The sequence below is a fragment of the Cyclopterus lumpus genome, chromosome 1 (genome assembly GCF_009769545.1).
Source record: "Cyclopterus lumpus isolate fCycLum1 chromosome 1, fCycLum1.pri, whole genome shotgun sequence".
Classification (NCBI taxonomy): Eukaryota; Metazoa; Chordata; class Actinopteri; order Perciformes; family Cyclopteridae; genus Cyclopterus; species Cyclopterus lumpus.
Genome location: NC_046966.1, coordinates 9508414 through 9526226, shown reverse-complemented (window position 1 = coordinate 9526226; position 17813 = coordinate 9508414). Strand labels below are relative to the sequence as shown.

The window sequence follows — 17813 nt, the reverse complement described above, 5'->3', positions numbered from 1 at the left end:
TCAAAACGATGTTGGTCGCACCTTAGATGTTGAATACATTGCTTTTACAGGGTGGTCAGAGTGGTTCAGACGTAAGAGCCTTCCTTACAAATGGAAATATCTGGGAAGTCTGCTCTCCACCAAGTTAATGATGCTTGTCTGTTAAATGCCAGCAGACCAGTCTAATGACCAGGCAACAAGGACACAATCCGCTTGGTCCCGCATCACAGTGGAATTACTCATTAAATGGGGATCATTGCAAGCCTTTTGTACGTGACGTCTTCCAAAATGTGCCGTGAATAATGACACCCTTCCCCTCCATCTGCCTTTTTTATTTCTTCTTTTTTTCTGGAAGAAAATGAGAATAAACAAAGATGTATGGCATTCTTTTCTCTGCTGTGGAACAATTGGGATTCATCGTTGATAAATGATGATATTCATCTCCCTTTCTCTACCTCTTTTGCACCGCCTCGTCTCTCGGTCAAACATCGGGGATTCATTTGTATGGAAACAGCCATCAACCTGTTTCCAATAGCATTACCCATGACCCCTTTCTCCACTGTAAGGTTAGGGATGCATTGAACGCTCGGCCGTGATAGATCTGAACACATTCCACCCCTCCCCCGCCAGAGCTGGCTACGCTAACAGCTGTCGGTTTGATAGAGAAGAAGTGTCTTGTGGGATATGTGGTTTCTATGACGGTTGGAAATACAAACTCCTTTATCCTTATTCCCCTCGACAACGGCACTGCCTTTGACTCTCCTCTTTTATTGAAAAAGAGTGATGACTGTAGGCAGCTCAAACCTCATTCGTCTTTTGGAGCCTGTGTTTGTTGAAGCAGATTGTTGATGGTGTGTATGTTTAGGCCTGGAGCTGAATGTCTGTGGGGGGTATAGCCATGGCTTGCATTTATGTGGAGGGGTCACCACACAGTCAGAGATATGGGGGACCACAGAGCGGTCAACTCCTGGGTGAGGTTAATCAGGTATGCAGTTTCCCGTGGCGTCATATACTTTATTGTGTATTAACAGCCAGCACTGACACAACTGTATATATGGCTCTCACACACTGGATGGGTCAGTCCTAACATAACCTGTTACCCCATAAAACAATCTAGAGATGTGCTCCTTGGCTTTGGGAGTAGTTGTTACAAGTGTAAGTAAGAATAGTTGGTGATTGTAGTTCATGTTGAAGAAGAATTAATTCATTATACTTTTTGTTTGTAAAGGCTACAGAAAGACGTGAAACTGCGCTCTCTTTGAATGCACAGTGTTGCTCTTCTAGTCTCGTGCACAGTGGTTCAACCAGACGCCATCATGGGTTTGAAAAGTGAAGCCAAAGCTGCTTAGAGGTATTGTAAAAAGGTCATAGTTTATCTCTAATATCTATTTATGTTGTTGAGAAAACATCCCCTTCTCTCCTCCTGTTGCTAAGATCCTGTTTGGGGGATAGGTTTAGCCAAAGTACAATTAAACTAACAAAGCTTTGCCCCAGGCCTGTTTATAGTTTCAACCACAGGTTCATAAAGGTTGATACACTACATTTATAGCTCTACATCTTTACTAGTCAAAATGTCCCATTTACTTTTTATTTTTGCAGTTTTTAGTTTATCCATGTGAACTTGTTGGGTGGCATTTTTAATCTGCACATCACCCAGGAATTTGCATCTTCACATTTTGAGTGTCACAACTTGTACTTGATGGTACATTTGTGCTTGCTTTAGAGTCAGCACCTATACCGAATAGTTAACCACACATTTCTATATGCGTTGGTTCTTTCTTTATCGTTGTGTGTGTGTGTGTGTTCACTTGACCTTTCAGCCTCAGGTCCATGTTCATATATCCTGAGCAGGAAACATCATGTTAGCTTCTCCTTCCCCTGGCTTTCTTTTCATTCTGTGACTTTTTTCAGGAAACCAAAGAAATTACAGATTGTACACACACACACACACACACACACACACACACACACACACACACACACACACACACACACACACACACACACACACACACACACACACACACAAACCTTGTACTCCTATTTTTATGAGGACACTCATTGAAATGAAGCATTCTACAGCCCCTTACCCTAAAATTAACGATCACAACTAAATGGCCGACTCCAACCTTTAACCTAAAGAAAACATCATTTTATAACCTGAACATCTAACAGGTTTTTTAAGATCTGTCTCCACTTTCTATAAATGTCCTCACTCTGAAGGTCTAAAAATGAATTGGTCCTCACAAAGATAGCTGCAGTATAGACACGCACGCACGCACGCACACACACACACACACACACACACACACACACACACACACACACACACACGCACACACACACACACACACACACACACACACACACACACACACACACACACACTTCCCTGTGTGGTTTTGCCACATGTTCAGCCAACGTGTTTCCTATTAACTTCCATTCAGCTGTCTGGTATTAAGTTGTTCAAAGATGTATGGTTGAGAGCCTCAAATCACAGCAGATTACCCACAACCTCCAAGTCACCAAATCAGCCGGGCAATTTGTTGTCCAACCTGGTTATGTTCTCTGTCTCAGCTGATTTAAGTTGAAGGCTGCTGTGTGCCAAGCGAAGCAGTGTTGTTTTCATTTTGTCACTATTTTACGACTTTGTCTTGTCTTTTGGATGTTTGGTTGACCACTGCGCTCAGTGCAGGTGCACAGTAGGTCTGGAACAACAATTGCAAACAGCAGAAGTTTGAAGTCACTCAGTTCCAAACTTTGTTGTTCCCTGAATGTGGATCTGTAATGGAAAACAAAGAAGTCAGATGCAAAAAGGTGTTGCAGGAATAGACAACAGGTACATTTGGCTCCTAAAATGTACGTTCCCAGACAACAACACTGCATTGTTCTTTATGTTTGGATGGAAATGAATTTTCTCCTGATAACATTTTTACTTATTCAAAGGAAAACCAAGATCTTTTTTTCAATTCACAGTCATGCATTTAAAGCTCCGACCGTGATCCGGGAGAAAATATGTTTCCCTCGAAAAGTAATTGAGAAAGCTGGAATGCAAAGGCTATGAGCATCATAACAAAATTGACAATCTGACAGGGAATCAGTGGAAATCCTACGGTTATATGGAAAATGAAAATGGAAACGGGTGAGCGGGTAAATGAGAGAGTCGGGTAAGCAAGTCTAAGGCCTTTGGCATGCTCGGGATAATGCAAGCAGCACAACGCGATGTGGCAGCGCTGTTTGCTTCAGCGTTTGTTTCACATGTAAAAGTCATCTTCATGACACTGGGTTCTGATAACTCTCGTACAATGATGAACCTTATGGAAGTGCTTTGCTTCAGTCAAACATATGTTCAACAACATCAATTTGATCTTAATAAAGGATGAACGAATGAAAATGATGCATCGTGTTACTGATCAGCCAACGAGTTCCTGCATCACCTTTTGTCCTTTATATGCTGACTGAAAGCACAGTTTGACCCACTCTACCGTGTCCTATGATAGTTGTGTTACATTACATTACATTACATGTAATTTAGCTGACGCTTTTATCCAAAGCGACTTACAATAAGTGCATTAAACCGTGAGTCTAAACTCAGAACAACAAGAATCAAGCAAGTACAATTTCTTCAATAACGTTAAACTACAAAGTACTATCAGTAAGAGCCATTTAAGTGCTACTAAAGTGCTAAACAACAAAGTGCTATCGGTAAGGGATATTTAAGTGCTACTAAAGTGCTAAACAACAAAGTGCTATCGGTAAGGGATATTTAAGTGCTACTAAAGTGCTACTACGGCTCTACCTTCCCTATTCAAGGTATAGTCGAAAAAGATGTGTTTTTAGTTTGCGACGGAAGATGTAGAGACTTTCTGTGTACTGGCAGTACACTTACACACGCTTCATCATATATCCTTGGCTGTCTCCTTGAACTCTGTGAGGTCCTGGACCATTTGTGTCAACATTTTCTTTGTTGCTTCATATGTTGATACGTATCTTCATCAATCTATGCTTTTATTGTTCTCCATTGGACAGCGTACGTCTGATACAGACTCTTAATTAGCCCAGTGGACTTATTTTATTGGTCACAACTGGCTTGTTATATTTTATCTTTTATTCAGAATATTTCACACATTGACCTGAGGCCTCGCTCTCGTTGTAAAAACCTCTAAATTGCCCTGGATCAGAGCAACGTGTCAGTAAAAATACATACTGATAAACATTGCACACATATGTCGGCCAACTCCATCACAGTCGGGTCTCAGCTGAGTAAGCACAGCATAGAAATCCCATAATCATTTCTGAATGTGCCCAAAATGGCCAGACATACAACTCTTGCCCTCTAAACTGCTTGGTATATGTCCAAAAGTATGTCTCATATTCCTTATATCTACACGCAGGTCAGAGGTAAGAGCTGTACCATGAAATTAATCCCACTTTATTAGAGCTGACAGCTTTATAACGCGACATGGCTCCCTGGTACTGTGGACGAGTAATGAACCAGCACAAATGAATACTTGTGTTAGAATATCCTACAGGGTTGTTGATGGCCATTGCATGTGCCTTTCCTCTTTGTTCCTTTACTGGAAAAAGATTAGCTGAGTAGGTTTCAGTTCTAAGGTGGAAAACGTCCTGATAGTGATAGTCCTGTTGAATTATATATCAGACCTTGGTTGTTCCTTTGCAATACAAGACTGTTTGCGTTAGGTTTTGGCCTTGCGAAGCCTCTCTTTTTGACCTGGATTATTTGTATGAAGCCACAGCAGGAAGTCTGGTCTCCTGTGATATAATTCTCTGTGGAAAGAGTGGTTTCATGGTCTGTAGTACAACTTAGCCCACCTGTCTGAGGTGGGTTGCAGACACTATTTATTACCATCAAAATGAGAACGTAACTCCTTATGACAGTCCTCGAAATAAAGAAATGTCTTCTCCTTGATTTCCACCTCAGAGCTGAATCAAGTAACATTTAAGGTATTAGACCAAATGACTCCCTGTAATGTGAAATGACTTATGCCAAATGCCAAATGTTTAGCACACATAGAGTGTGTGGCTCTCACCAACAGCCCTAAAGCAACTTACAGTCAAAAGGGATGCAGAGAGGAGGTTGTGTGGCTCAAGCTTCAGTTGTTGGGCAACACCAGGAAGATGCTTGACATCCTAAATTAATTTTCTTCATATATGTTCACGATATATGTATATTTTTGTTTGTCATTTGGATTGTCTATACTGTAATTTATTTGACGTCTGTCTGTCATGGGACAGTGACTCCTCCAGTTATTCTTCCTGAGGTGTTGGACATTTATTTCCCTTTAAAGGTTTTCTAGAGAGTTCTTATCCAAATGTGATATTTGGTTGTATAAATAAAATGTACTCGATTGAGAGCCAAAATAAACCGGTGAGAAGAAAGTCTAACATCATCTATCATCATTGAGTTCAGTTTATCATCTATCTCCGGAGTTGGAAGAACAAGTTAAAGCTAAAAGAAAAATTAATACTGGACTAAGGTTGGCTGAAACTCAACGGGGTGCTCATGTTGATCCACGTCTGCTGGATGCGTTGACAAGCCAGCTGCATATTCAGGGTGTCTTTCCAACTATACAGATAAACACATATAAAATACAGACACGTGACTTTATTTCATTTGACTTTATTTAAAAAGGGCTTGAGCATCACAGTGAAAAGAGCACCTCTTGGTTTATAAAGAGTGACAATACAGAGCGTAATATGTGTCAGAAGCTGCTTTAAAAAATATATTTCACATTGTCTCAGGGTCCAAAGACATGCACCCATTTTGAGTGATTTACTAATACACGATCAATGTGAACCTGAATTTGAAATTGGTCCAAATAATAGACACAAAAACCTCCTGTAAATGCTCCATTTGCAAAATAATAAAAGAGTCAATGTCAATGTCTGACACTATTTAGTCACACTAAACAGGTTTTTCCACATGTAATGCAGTAGAGTTGTTCCTTTTATTGAGATAATTATCACGTTTTATATGAGAAAGGTTTACATTTACAGAAGTAACAACGTCATCTTTAACCCTTGAAAGTATTTTGGGAATAGACGGCGGTTTTGATTTGAATTTACACAATGAATAAAATTAGACTTTTATCATTACATATCAGTGCGTTTGGAAACTGGAGGGTTTTAACTTATTCAGCAATGTGTTGAAACACATGAGTATAATCATATAAAATGAGTGTCCATTAACTTCTATTAGTTTAATGGGAAATGACTGACACTTACAGGATTATTGCACCATTAGCTGCAAATTGATATTGAGATATGATACGAGTATCCCGAGTGAGCAGGCACTCAGCAGACAGACCGTGGAAAACAGAACGAAACATAGAACATAGAAACGACCACAAACAATTTAGGGGAAAAATGGTTGCGGCATGGCAACAGTTGAGGGAAAGTAAAAAGAAAGCCCGTGGGGTGCTGGGAGTGTCCAGATTGAAAGCACATGTCGGTCGCTGGCATCTCAACTCAAAAGTTTTGTTTGGTTTTGGCTCAGCGGCTCTATTGACACATCATACATCAGCCTCAGTAAAACTATGAAAAAAAACTGAATCAAGTGTTCAATGGGGGCGACTGGTGGGCCGAATAGTTTCCTGTCACATGTAACACGATGACAGCGGCTTTTGTTTTCAATCACTGTGTGTTGACCTGAATATATTTTATTCAGTTTACCATTGATACATCTCCCATTGGTTGAGAAAGGAAACAATACGGAGAAACAACAACAACAAACAAGGAGGACGATATCTGATTTGATTGGACGATTTTCTTTTTATCAACATTGTTAAAAAAAAAAGATTAAAAAAGGTATTTCAGTGTTGAATACTGTGGAGTAACAAACCATTACATGTGTATTGCATGACATCTTAACAATTAAGCTTAATACTGTTTGTTACATTTTATGGGCTAGCCTTCATTTAGTAGCTACTGCCTACTGTACATTGCATTAAAAAGCATTTAGTAAGATTATACACAATATAAAAATAAAACAGTTACATTTAAAATCACACATCTGATAATAAAGTGGCTCAAATATATATAAAAAGACTAATCAAAAACCTTTTTGCCACAATGGACAAATTACCATTGTGATATTTATCATGGTCTGTTTCATGTGACAGTTTTTAGCTTTTCATTCCTACCAAGGACAGGTGTTGGTATGAACATACTGCAGTTAGATTGCTCTAGTCATGATATACATTTACATTTAGTCCCTTTGTTGAGTTAAAAAAATTAGGAACTATGACAATCTTCTACTCCTTTTTTATAACAATAAATGAAATTGAAAGTCATGCTTTCACAGGTTTCTTCAAGTTGCATGTTTTACGGTTAAAATATTTGGTTTACTGATATGTTCAATAACAAAAATGATGCATTGATAAGTGTTTAACTTCCTTATAGTATTTATCAATACAATGGCACTATGGCCTTCACATAAAATCAGCTTTCTATTTCATTTTTTCCACATGAACTCTAACAACAGCGCTTCAAATATCTTGTGACTGGTAAAAAACAAAATTGTGTTTTATATAAGACAGAGGTCACAATATCACATATTGAATCTTGCATATAATAAACAGTGAAATATAATTATGTCAATGGCTCTGACCCCGTATACTGAATATATGGCACCTCAAGATCAGTGCTTGTTTCTTAACAGTGTTTGTGAGCTTCTATCTGTTTTGTTCCTGATGCTGGAACGTGAAGACAATTTAAGATACGGTTGTAGCACGGCCGGCCCTGATTGGTCATTTGTGAAGGCTTAACCCCACTGGACAGCCTCTGTTACTGCCCCTTGACCCCTCAGTCATGGAGTAAAAACCTGTATGCGCTGAGATATTACTGTGAAAATAACTTGGGTGGATTAAGCTTTGGTGTTTTCTAAATGAAACACTTCTTTCATAATGAATATATACTGTAGGGCAGCCAACAAAATGCCAATTTTTTTAATTGCTTCTCGGAGACCGGTGTCAGTATTTGTTTTCCCACGACGTAAAGGTGCCATTACCCACAAAGCCTTGTGTGAGACTGAAACCTCAAATTGTTCCTCTCTGGCTGTGTTAAGTGAGAACATACTATATACAGACACACATTTAGAGTTAGTCATATGTTGCATTCAAACACACACACACACACACACACACACACACACACACACACACACACATATCTGACATTAGCATGCATCCCGCCATCTCAAGGTATAATTGCACTTGGTGCTAACAGGGAGTGTTGGAGGTGACTGCGTGGGCGTCCAGAGGGATCGGTGGCGGTGCTTGAGACAACACGGTTTAGCGGTGAAGTGCTGGTTCTGCAAGCGGTCCAGAGAGGTGGACGGGTACATACAGCGTGTTTACATACATCCATAGCAGTGACAGGGAGGTATACGGGTTCGACTCGGGAAGACCATGCCTGACGACACACATTTCTTCCCTTGCGTTTAGTTTATCTTGTTTTTGCGTCTTCTAGATTTCTTCACCCTGGAGAGAGACACAGATGGATAACTTGTATGTTAGCCTGTAAAGAGAATACGGTTGTTGTTTCTATTCTTTTCCTGGACCAGATGGGGAAATCAGTACGGGGAATTAGAACCAGCAGATTCACTGAAAATGTTGTTGTGGAGTTAAATCATATCTAATGATTAAACTTGATGTTCTAACCATTAAAATGTCACAACGGGCTTGTCTGGTCAAGAACAAATAAACCAACAAACTCAAACTGTCCAAATACTGTATTTTCACTCACTTTCCCTTTAAAATATATTAAAAAAAAATAACAAACCTCCCTAAGACTTGCGTGAAGTACATACATGTAGCGCCGACACTAGAGAAATGCTGTCGGGGTACATAATCCAGGCAGCAATAATGATTCCTTTCAAAAAAGGTAGTAGTAAAAAGCATATGAATGTAATTTCTAGGAGACAGGGTTGCTAATGCACATCTGTTCGTATCAGACAGACAGGGACATGTCGGGGGCCTCAGGTGTTGGGTCGCAGTTTTCAAAGGTGAACAAATGTATGTAACTGTAACAGAGCTTGAAAACGGTGATGCTGACATGAAGTCATGCTATCAAAAAGGTCTCTTTTAAAAAGATGAAGGAGAAAAAAAGTCAAGTTGCGATTTGCTTTTTATGTTCCGACGATTAATTCTTTAAGTGAAGTTTTGGTCGTTTCCACATATTTGCTGCATGTAACGCCTCATTGAATAAGCTCAAAGGCTTGACTGACTCAGTGGACACTTGTTGCTCAACAGTTATGATGCATAAAAGATCTCTCCACATGCAGACTTCAATAAACTGCTATAAGACTTAATTTAAAGCCCTGTTCCATACTAAAACGGTAAATATAGATCCTCAGAATTACTATATTGTTGTTTTTTACATTGTGCTTTAGGTGTTTATGGTGTTTTAAGAAGCAGACATGCAGCCTGGCGATAATCACCACCAGACATGTTTGGAGCATTTTTTTTAATGAGGAATGCACACATTTTAACTGCATAGCTCATTAAATTGAATGAGCTGCTGCACTTTTTTTTTTTTTTTACTATGACAAGATGTTACCCACAATGCTGCAATCCGACCGGGACAACTCTGATGCTGATGTGCAATTAGTGATGATAATTATATGGAAAATGTCAAAAGAAATCAATAAATACATGACTTTCTGAAGTCACAGAAACATGCTTCTGAGAAAACAGGAGGCAGACACACTATTCTTTCCTCATGCTAATTAATTCACAGATAATAACTCAGCTTCTTACATCGACCGTGTCAGTGATAGAGACAGAGAGAGAGCGGTATCTCCTTTCGGTCTCTGTCAGCTTGCGTCTGCACAAAGACGGTCAGGGTTTCTTTCTTACTTGTTAATGGCGTTCTTTAAGTACTGCTGCAGCCACTTGGTCTCCGGGTTGATGCAAACCTCCCTGTTGTTCTTCAGTTTGGCACTGATGGAGGAAAAAAAAGAAGAATTTGAGGGATTAGATGCCAGTATATCTGTTAAATGTCTTCACACAGTTGTTCACATGAAGCAGAGACACAGAGAAAGCAAACTATTTCAGCCTAATCCAAACTTGCATGAAATAAATCAGGTTCAAAGACTGCTGGAGAACATCTGGTGATGTTGGACAGTCGATAGATTATATCTGTTATTAGCTGCGTGGTCAAGCAAAGTGTAATAAGTCCTCACAGCAACCTTGAGGAAAAAGTGTGGCAGTTTAATTAAAACAGATTCCAAGAAAACTTGAGCTCCTTATTTTGGTTCTATAGGAATCTATTTTAAGGCATTTTTAAGGACCACACGTTTAGCGCATGCAGTAGCTGTGAATCAGAGATGTAAATAAAGGTTTTTATTATATTTTTTGTACTTGATGATTGTAGACCATTTTCCAAAGCAGGGATTTTTAAAGTCTGACACTGTAGCCCCCCTCAGATGAAACAGATGACTTTGGGAGATGGAAACAGGAAGTATAAGGTTTCCATGGAGTCAGCTGTGGGCTACAAATTGATCCCTACTTAATATATATATAATTTTAGCTCATTGATATAATTAAAACGTCATCATTTATAAGGAGCGTCTGTCCTCACAGTGAATCTATAAATGTTTATCTGTGTATTCAGATTTGATAGAGTTACGCCTCTGAGATGGAGTACGGATTTTGACACCAACATCAATCAGGCTTTAAAGGTTTACCTTAATCACCTTAATTGTCTTTCACTTCACAGAACATCTTTCCCACATGTCTTACTCTCTGCAAGTTGATGCATAAAGTGCTGAAAATAATGGAGAGTAATGGATTCTTGCAATGTGGGAAAATTAGCCATTTGCCTATCATTTGGATAATGGTGGGAAGGAATGTAAAATATGGTTGTTTAAAAGTAAATGCACAATGAGCAACATTTATAATTCCCAAAAGTACTATACAGGTGGTTATACTGATTGTTGGGAGGTGACATTGTTTAAATTGAAGAGGCAATATCCAAAGATATGTCTTTAACTTAAGTTCTTTTATGACTAATAAATCCAAATAATGTCTTTTATTTTGAATGAAAGCCCACTTCAATGAAAGCTCAACTTTATCTCCAAAAACCCACAACAATCTTACAACACATCCCAGTTTAAACCAGAGGATTATTACTCATAACAAGCTGTCACCTTAATATCAGTCAGAATTCAATTTTAAGTGAACCTGCATTATTTCTTTAAACGGAAATATAATCCTGATTCCATATCGGAAAATAGAAGTGGTCGGATTCCTGCTGAATAAATCAATGGACTTTGATGTTAAAATAAGCACAATATGTCAGGATAATATCTGATATGGTTTATGAAGGCTGAGCTCAGAAACACCTCAGCTAAGCTCTAAAAGCATCACCACATCTTACAACACATCCGAGCTGCAAAGCGGAGGATTACTGCTCATAACAGGCTGTCACTCTCCAGTCGGCGGTGAAAAATCACCGCTTTCTGTTTCCACTCAGGGACAGCTGGAGAGGAGGCTCGCACTGCCCCGTGTGGCTTGTAAAGGTGTCCCCACACCGCACAGGGAACACCGGAAACCGTATTTTGATGTGGAGTTTGTAGGGGAGATTGTTTCCTTCAGACTGGTTTAAAAGAAACCCACAATCTGGGCTCATGAGTAAGGGGACACCCCTCACATTGAAAAAATAAATGAAAAAAACCTTTCGAGAAACAAGATCTCTCTTCTCCTTCTATTAAACCGTGAAAATATAAATTCTCCTATGAAATTTTTCTTTTACAACTCAGAAGCCGGAGCTGCAGGGATTTTAAAATGAGACCACTTGCCCGTTCAAGTGAGTGATGACCTGGTGATGGAGCGCTGAACCAAATATTTAGGAGAGGATTTGTTCTGTTATCAGAAGCTGTTGAGAGAGTGTCAGATCTGTTGGCGTGAAGGGGGGAGGGGAGGGGCAGGGAAGTCTCGCCCCTCCTCCCCTCCAAACATGTGGATCTCACACCTCGGTGGCAAAAGGTTGTGTATGAGAGTTAACAACTCAGGAGGTGTCTCGCCTCACTGTTCCTCCTTTCTCCGCCCTCTGTCTCTCCATCACACGGCTCTGCAAATTAAACACATTCCTCTGCGCCTCATCGCTGCTGTCTCATCACTGCTTGATTTCTGATTCAATTTGAACCCCCACTCTCTCCTCCTCAGTCCCTCGCTACCCCCTTTAATACGCCACCTCCCCTATTCCTCGCCCCATTTAGATGCGCACGCGCGAGCACATGAGCAAATGGCACCTAAACCGAAAAGAGCAGTTCAGGAGCATCAACCCAGGCATCAGCCCCAAATCCCTCAAACTAACAGCCCAGTAACACGATCTGTGTTTGCTTTTCCTCCAGGGATGTCTCCTTTTTTCCCCTCCTCTTTTATTTTATTAGGGGTGGTCGGCTCATCCGCTCAGGAGCTCTCTGCTGTTTTGATGTATCTCCCTTCATCCTGTTTATCTGTCTGCTTGTCTGGATGACCAACTGAGAGCCTAAAACCCTAATTGACTTGGCTGGAATTTGAGTTCCACAAGCAGCAGGTAGTAATTACTTCACAGCAAGTTAATACCAACAGCATGCTGGGGCGGGTGTGGGGCTAGGATGAGGGTGCACGGTGGGACACAGGGCAGCGGGGCAAGGCGGGACAGCGGGTATAGTGTTACTGGCTTTCTTTCATCTGCCTCAATAGAGATATCAGAGCAACCCTGTGAGCTCCTCGTCTGAATGACTTCTTGACTCCTCTGGCAGTTTTCTGGAGGGAGGTTAGAGGGAGTTTGTGTCCCGGCTGGAGCGCGATGTGTCCTCTTTGACCTTTTGCCATTCGCTCACCCCTTCTAACAGTCATTAGCCCCCCTCCCTTTCTGGCAGAAGCCCATCGGCCTTTTGGCTGTGAGGCTTCTGCCGCCCCGTTTTCTATAGCGAACAAATGAATGAGGCCTTTTAGTAAATGTCTTCCAGACTGGTGACATTATATTCACTGTTGCTGGGCAGGTTATTAAAAAAAAGTGTATAAGGGACACAGGGGTCAGTGGAAACACAAAGGCAATCACTTTGACCCTTAATTATTGCTTCCTTTGCAAAACATATATGTCCCCCTTGAGCACAAGCCGTTACCGCTTTCCTCTTTCTGAGAGGATCATGTTGTTTTAAACTCAGGCCTCTCATTAGGAAAATAATACAAGAATATTAACACCACACACACACACACACACACACATCCACTTTCACTCTATCTGCACTGTTACTTTTATGTTGGGCGTATACATTTTTTTAAGGTCAAAAGTGAGGGAAAAAAAAAGTTTTAAAAAAGTAAAAGCATTAAACAAAATTAGGATAATGAAACGCCAGGCTAATAGCAAGGAGTATATGTCATGTGACAGCGACTTTAAAATGGTGTATCTATCAATAATAAAATGGAAAGTAAATGGAGCTAACTCATGGTGAAAGGGTGATGTATTGAGAGACGCTTTTACAGCTCACAAATAAATTTCAATGCGTTTTGAAGTTTCATACTTGCTGCTCTCAAATCTTCTGTTGTATGACGTGTGTGTGCATATATGTGTGAGTGTATCGTCTCTTTATTATCATACAAAATAAAAAAAGATTCTTGTTTTTTCACAATAATTTCAGAATTAATTTATTAACATTAGTTATGTTATTATTAATGAACTAATCACATTTAATAATATGAATATGTCTGAAGGATTTCTGTAGCAAACGTGTAAATAAGTATGTACCGTCTCTGCGTCTCAGCATAACGGTGTTCGGGGTGGGAGAACACACTCACTCACTCACTCAGGCACAGCAAAGATATCAAATCACCCAGCGAGCATCAGCCACGGATCAGGTTCACAAAAAAGCAATTTAAAAGCCAAACAGGTTATTTGTCAGAGCGTTGGACTAGAGTTGTTCTAAAGGCAGCACTGACTCTGACCAACATGCACCTGAATACACCAACATCTAAAATACTTCTCTTGAGTGGAAGCATCCTTAAGATAATTGGAGGCACGATATTTCTTCAAGTTAATCACCCAAATAAATGCACAATCATTCACTTACATGACTTGGAAGGGGCAGTTGGGTGTGTGGAGGAACTTGAGCTCTTTGATGGACCGCTGAGGAACCGTGTTGAGGGTGGAACGACACCAGCAGCGCTCCACCAGACTGATGGGCTTTGCTGCAAAGGAAGGTCACACATGAGCATTAGCGGTAAAACAAAAAAGGATAAACAACATTGGACAACATTCAAAAGGAAACTCGGTGTTGTGTTCAACTTAATAATACATTCAACAGGAAACAGAAGTTTTTCATAAAGTTAAGTTAAATAATTCACTTTGATTTACTTGCTTTTAAGCTTAGTTAACGCAACCTAATCTAACCCTACCCGTAAAGTCTCCACCCTAAAATGTAATGATTTACATTATGGTGTCATCTTGTGGGTCCCCACAATGTGTGAACAGATTTATGAGTACACACACACACACACACACACACACACACACACACACTCTAACACTTAATTATAGAGGATACTGTTAACTTAAGGAAGAAACATTATTTATTGATTATTTTTGAAGTTTATGATCATATTTTAATATTGTAGGCTTTTTAAATACATTTATGCTCATTGTGGCATTTCACAAATAATTAACTTGATTATATCAACTCAATAATTGATAATTTTGTGGTTCAGAACTAAAGTGACTGTTTTATGTTTTTTCTCTTTCAACAATTTAAACATGTCATTGTTTATGAAACAGAGATGGAGTCATTTTAGTTAATGTCAACTTAACTTTAGATACAAAATGATATCACAGCAGCTTCTACTTCATTTCACTTGTAACTAAATGCATCACTTCCCTCAGCGGACCAATGCAAAGTGTGTGTTATCTACTGTAACAGGCCCTTACAAAGCATGGGAGCGTATGAGTTTACCTGCTATTGCTCTGAACATCATGTTCATTAAAAAGAGATTAGCCCTTTCTGACCAGTCACACACTCAAACACACATGCAGAATTTCAGCTTTTCACTCCGAGAGCATTCAGCGTGGCCACTCTGGTGGAGAAGGGTCCTCCTCATTCAATTTCCAATATTTGCCCCTTTTATGAAAGAGCACTCTGCGGCTCAGACGGCATCAACAGCCTCTGAGGAAATCACCTCAAGTACATTCTTAAAATGATTACAAATCACCCGTGGGACTCCATGGAGGCTTGTGGGGGCCCAGAGGACCACAGACTGCACGCAATAACAAACTGATTTTAGCTTTGAACTTAATTCGCCTTTTTGAAGGATGATGGTTGTAAAAATAAAAAAAGTAAAAAGATAAAGAGAAACAAAAGTACAATCACACTTTACATTAAAGGCCCTGTAGAGTGTTTTATTCCATTTATTTCATAGAAATGTTTTAAAAGAGGGAAATACTTCTTTGAGGCTACAGAGTGGGTACAAAAGCTAAATTTGTATCAATATATTCCTGTCATAATAAACTAAAATAAATGTAATCAAGTGAGTCACGTATAGCAAACAGACCTTTGTTCTGGGGTTAAACATATTCCCATTGATATGCATGTGTGTAATGCAACACCAAATGTCGTGCCACAAATGGCTAAATCCTCAGTAATATCAGCCTAATGATTCACACCCATTCAGGGTCCTTTCTCATGCAAACTAGGGGATCACTATGCAGCACGCAGCCCAGGAGCGAGCATCCACTGCTATCACCGCCGCATTGTTTATCCCTAATTAGAAACTAATTAAAAGAAAGCAAAGGGAAAAGACAAATACACACATTTAGACCTAACTCTTTAATATGCAATCGGGGGTCTTACTGAGGTTGAAACAACAAGCTTAGCATAATGCAGTCCAGACGCCTCAACACCCTGTTGTCTCCTACCAAGGTTAACATTAACGTGGGGTCACGGTGCAAACTTCTCTCCTCATATGGTACATTAAGGATTTTAGTCCAAAATACTTATTACTGTAGTCACTGGGAAAATTGCAACCAGATTTATTGCTCAAATATTTAAATTAGAAAAAAAGGATTGCTTAAAATGTTTTACAAACGTGCAGTAATAATGTCGATTACTAATCACAGGCAATATTATGTAATTCCACTGATATACTAATAATAAAGGGTTGCAATTAACTAACTAATTACCGAAGTGTTATCGTCACAATTAATCATTTACATCTTCAAGATCCAAACACATTAAATTAGCTGTCGCACTTTTCCTTTAAAAACTTGCTTCCATCTCAATCTGTTATCAAACTAGTTGCAGATTACTTTTCTGTGGAATTGTTATCAATTAATCGTATAATTGTTTCAGATATTAAGTAATTCTTATAAGGACTGATGGATGATTTTGGAATACATGTCTACATTTTGTGAACTGTCGATGAGATGTTACAAAACACATCCCAAGTGCTGGAGTGAAACCGCCACAAGTGCAACAAGGAATTTGTCCAAAAGGTCTCTGTTCCAGCAACAAATAAAACTCCATCAAACCATCAAAATTCAGTTGACCGCCACGGGCCGACAATGCCAGAAGTTAAGCTTTAAAAAAACAAGAAGTTAAAACATGAAGCCAAAATTAATTTTCATTTAGATTTAAGACATTCACCTGATTTTCTCACTGATTCCAGAAATGTTACGTCCTACACAGCCAAGATTAAAATAATCCAAATGCTAACGACATCCCCATTTTTAAAACATCTCATCCAGCAACATTTCTTCACCCAAGACTCAGTGAAAACCCTCAAACAGGACCAAACCAACAATCTCTCTGCACCATTAAAAGCTCGGCCCGAGTCTCCCGTCCCTCTGCTGGACTCACCGTTGGAGGTTGGTACATGTGTGGCCACGGCCATCAGAGCCATCAGTGCCAGCAGCTTGACATCCATGGTGGTGGGCTAACAGGCTGCAGGAGGGCTGCTCTCTCTCTGCTACAATCCAGGGAGCAACTGTGACCGCCAGCTCTGCTCTGTGTTAAATCTTCAGATGGGAGAGAGGAAGAGAGAGAGAGAGGGAGAAGGCAGTTCCATTTTCTCAGGAGGGAGGGGGCAGGGTCCCAGCATGAGAGGAGGGGAGAGGAGAGGAGGGGAAGGGGTGAGTTTAGTATGAGACTTCCTCGATTAGAAACATGTTGGCTGGGAATCAAGGAGAAAGTCTGACGGGAAATCTCTCTCTCTTTCTCTCTCTTTTTGCCTGATTTCTCTCCATTGTCTTTGCCTCTTCTTGCCACCTGTCACACACAAGCACGGATGTGTTTTCGTTACTTTTGGGGATATTACATTGACTAAATAAATTTCCTGGAGACCTACCCTAATTGGAAACTTTAGCCTTGCTTTAGACCAAGTCTGCAACCTAAAAATGTTATGATTTATGTTATAGGGACGTGCATTTGGTCCCCACAAGGAAGGTGAGTCCCCACAAAGTGACTGTGTACACAGACCCCTTTAGACAGGTACAACGTGTCTAATGGAGACAGAGAGACAGACAGAGAGACAGAGAGACACACACACACACACGCACACAAACACACACACACACACACACACACACACACACACAATCTTACTTTCCATAGCCAGGGCTCCCTGCTGTTGCACTAATATTGTTGTATATTTCAGCTTTCTTATCGGGGCCCTCTGGATTTCATGTCAGTTTCACTGTCTGCTCTGTAATGGCTCTATTAAAGGACTGTTTAGACTTGCCAACTGCATCATTAAAATGAGAATAGGAGAAACTGTGTTGAATAAAATGGCGAGTCATGTGGTTTCATTATATAAACGGTTTACAACTGACTAATGTGA

General features: G+C 40.0%; 1 protein-coding gene across 1 annotated transcript; it reads right to left on the bottom strand.

The window, feature by feature from the left end:
* Nucleotides 1-5611: 5611 nt before the first annotated feature.
* On the bottom strand, nt 5612-17009 carry cxcl12b (chemokine (C-X-C motif) ligand 12b (stromal cell-derived factor 1)). The gene is made up of 4 exons (XM_034537091.1): nt 16835-17009; nt 14060-14177; nt 9858-9941; nt 5612-8480 (listed from the first exon to the last, which is right to left on the bottom strand). Exons 1-4 carry the CDS (start codon nt 16899-16901, stop codon nt 8441-8443), a joined length of 309 nt encoding a protein of 102 aa, XP_034392982.1. The 5' UTR covers nt 16902-17009; the 3' UTR covers nt 5612-8440.
* Between the last annotated feature and the right edge of the window lie 804 nt (nt 17010-17813).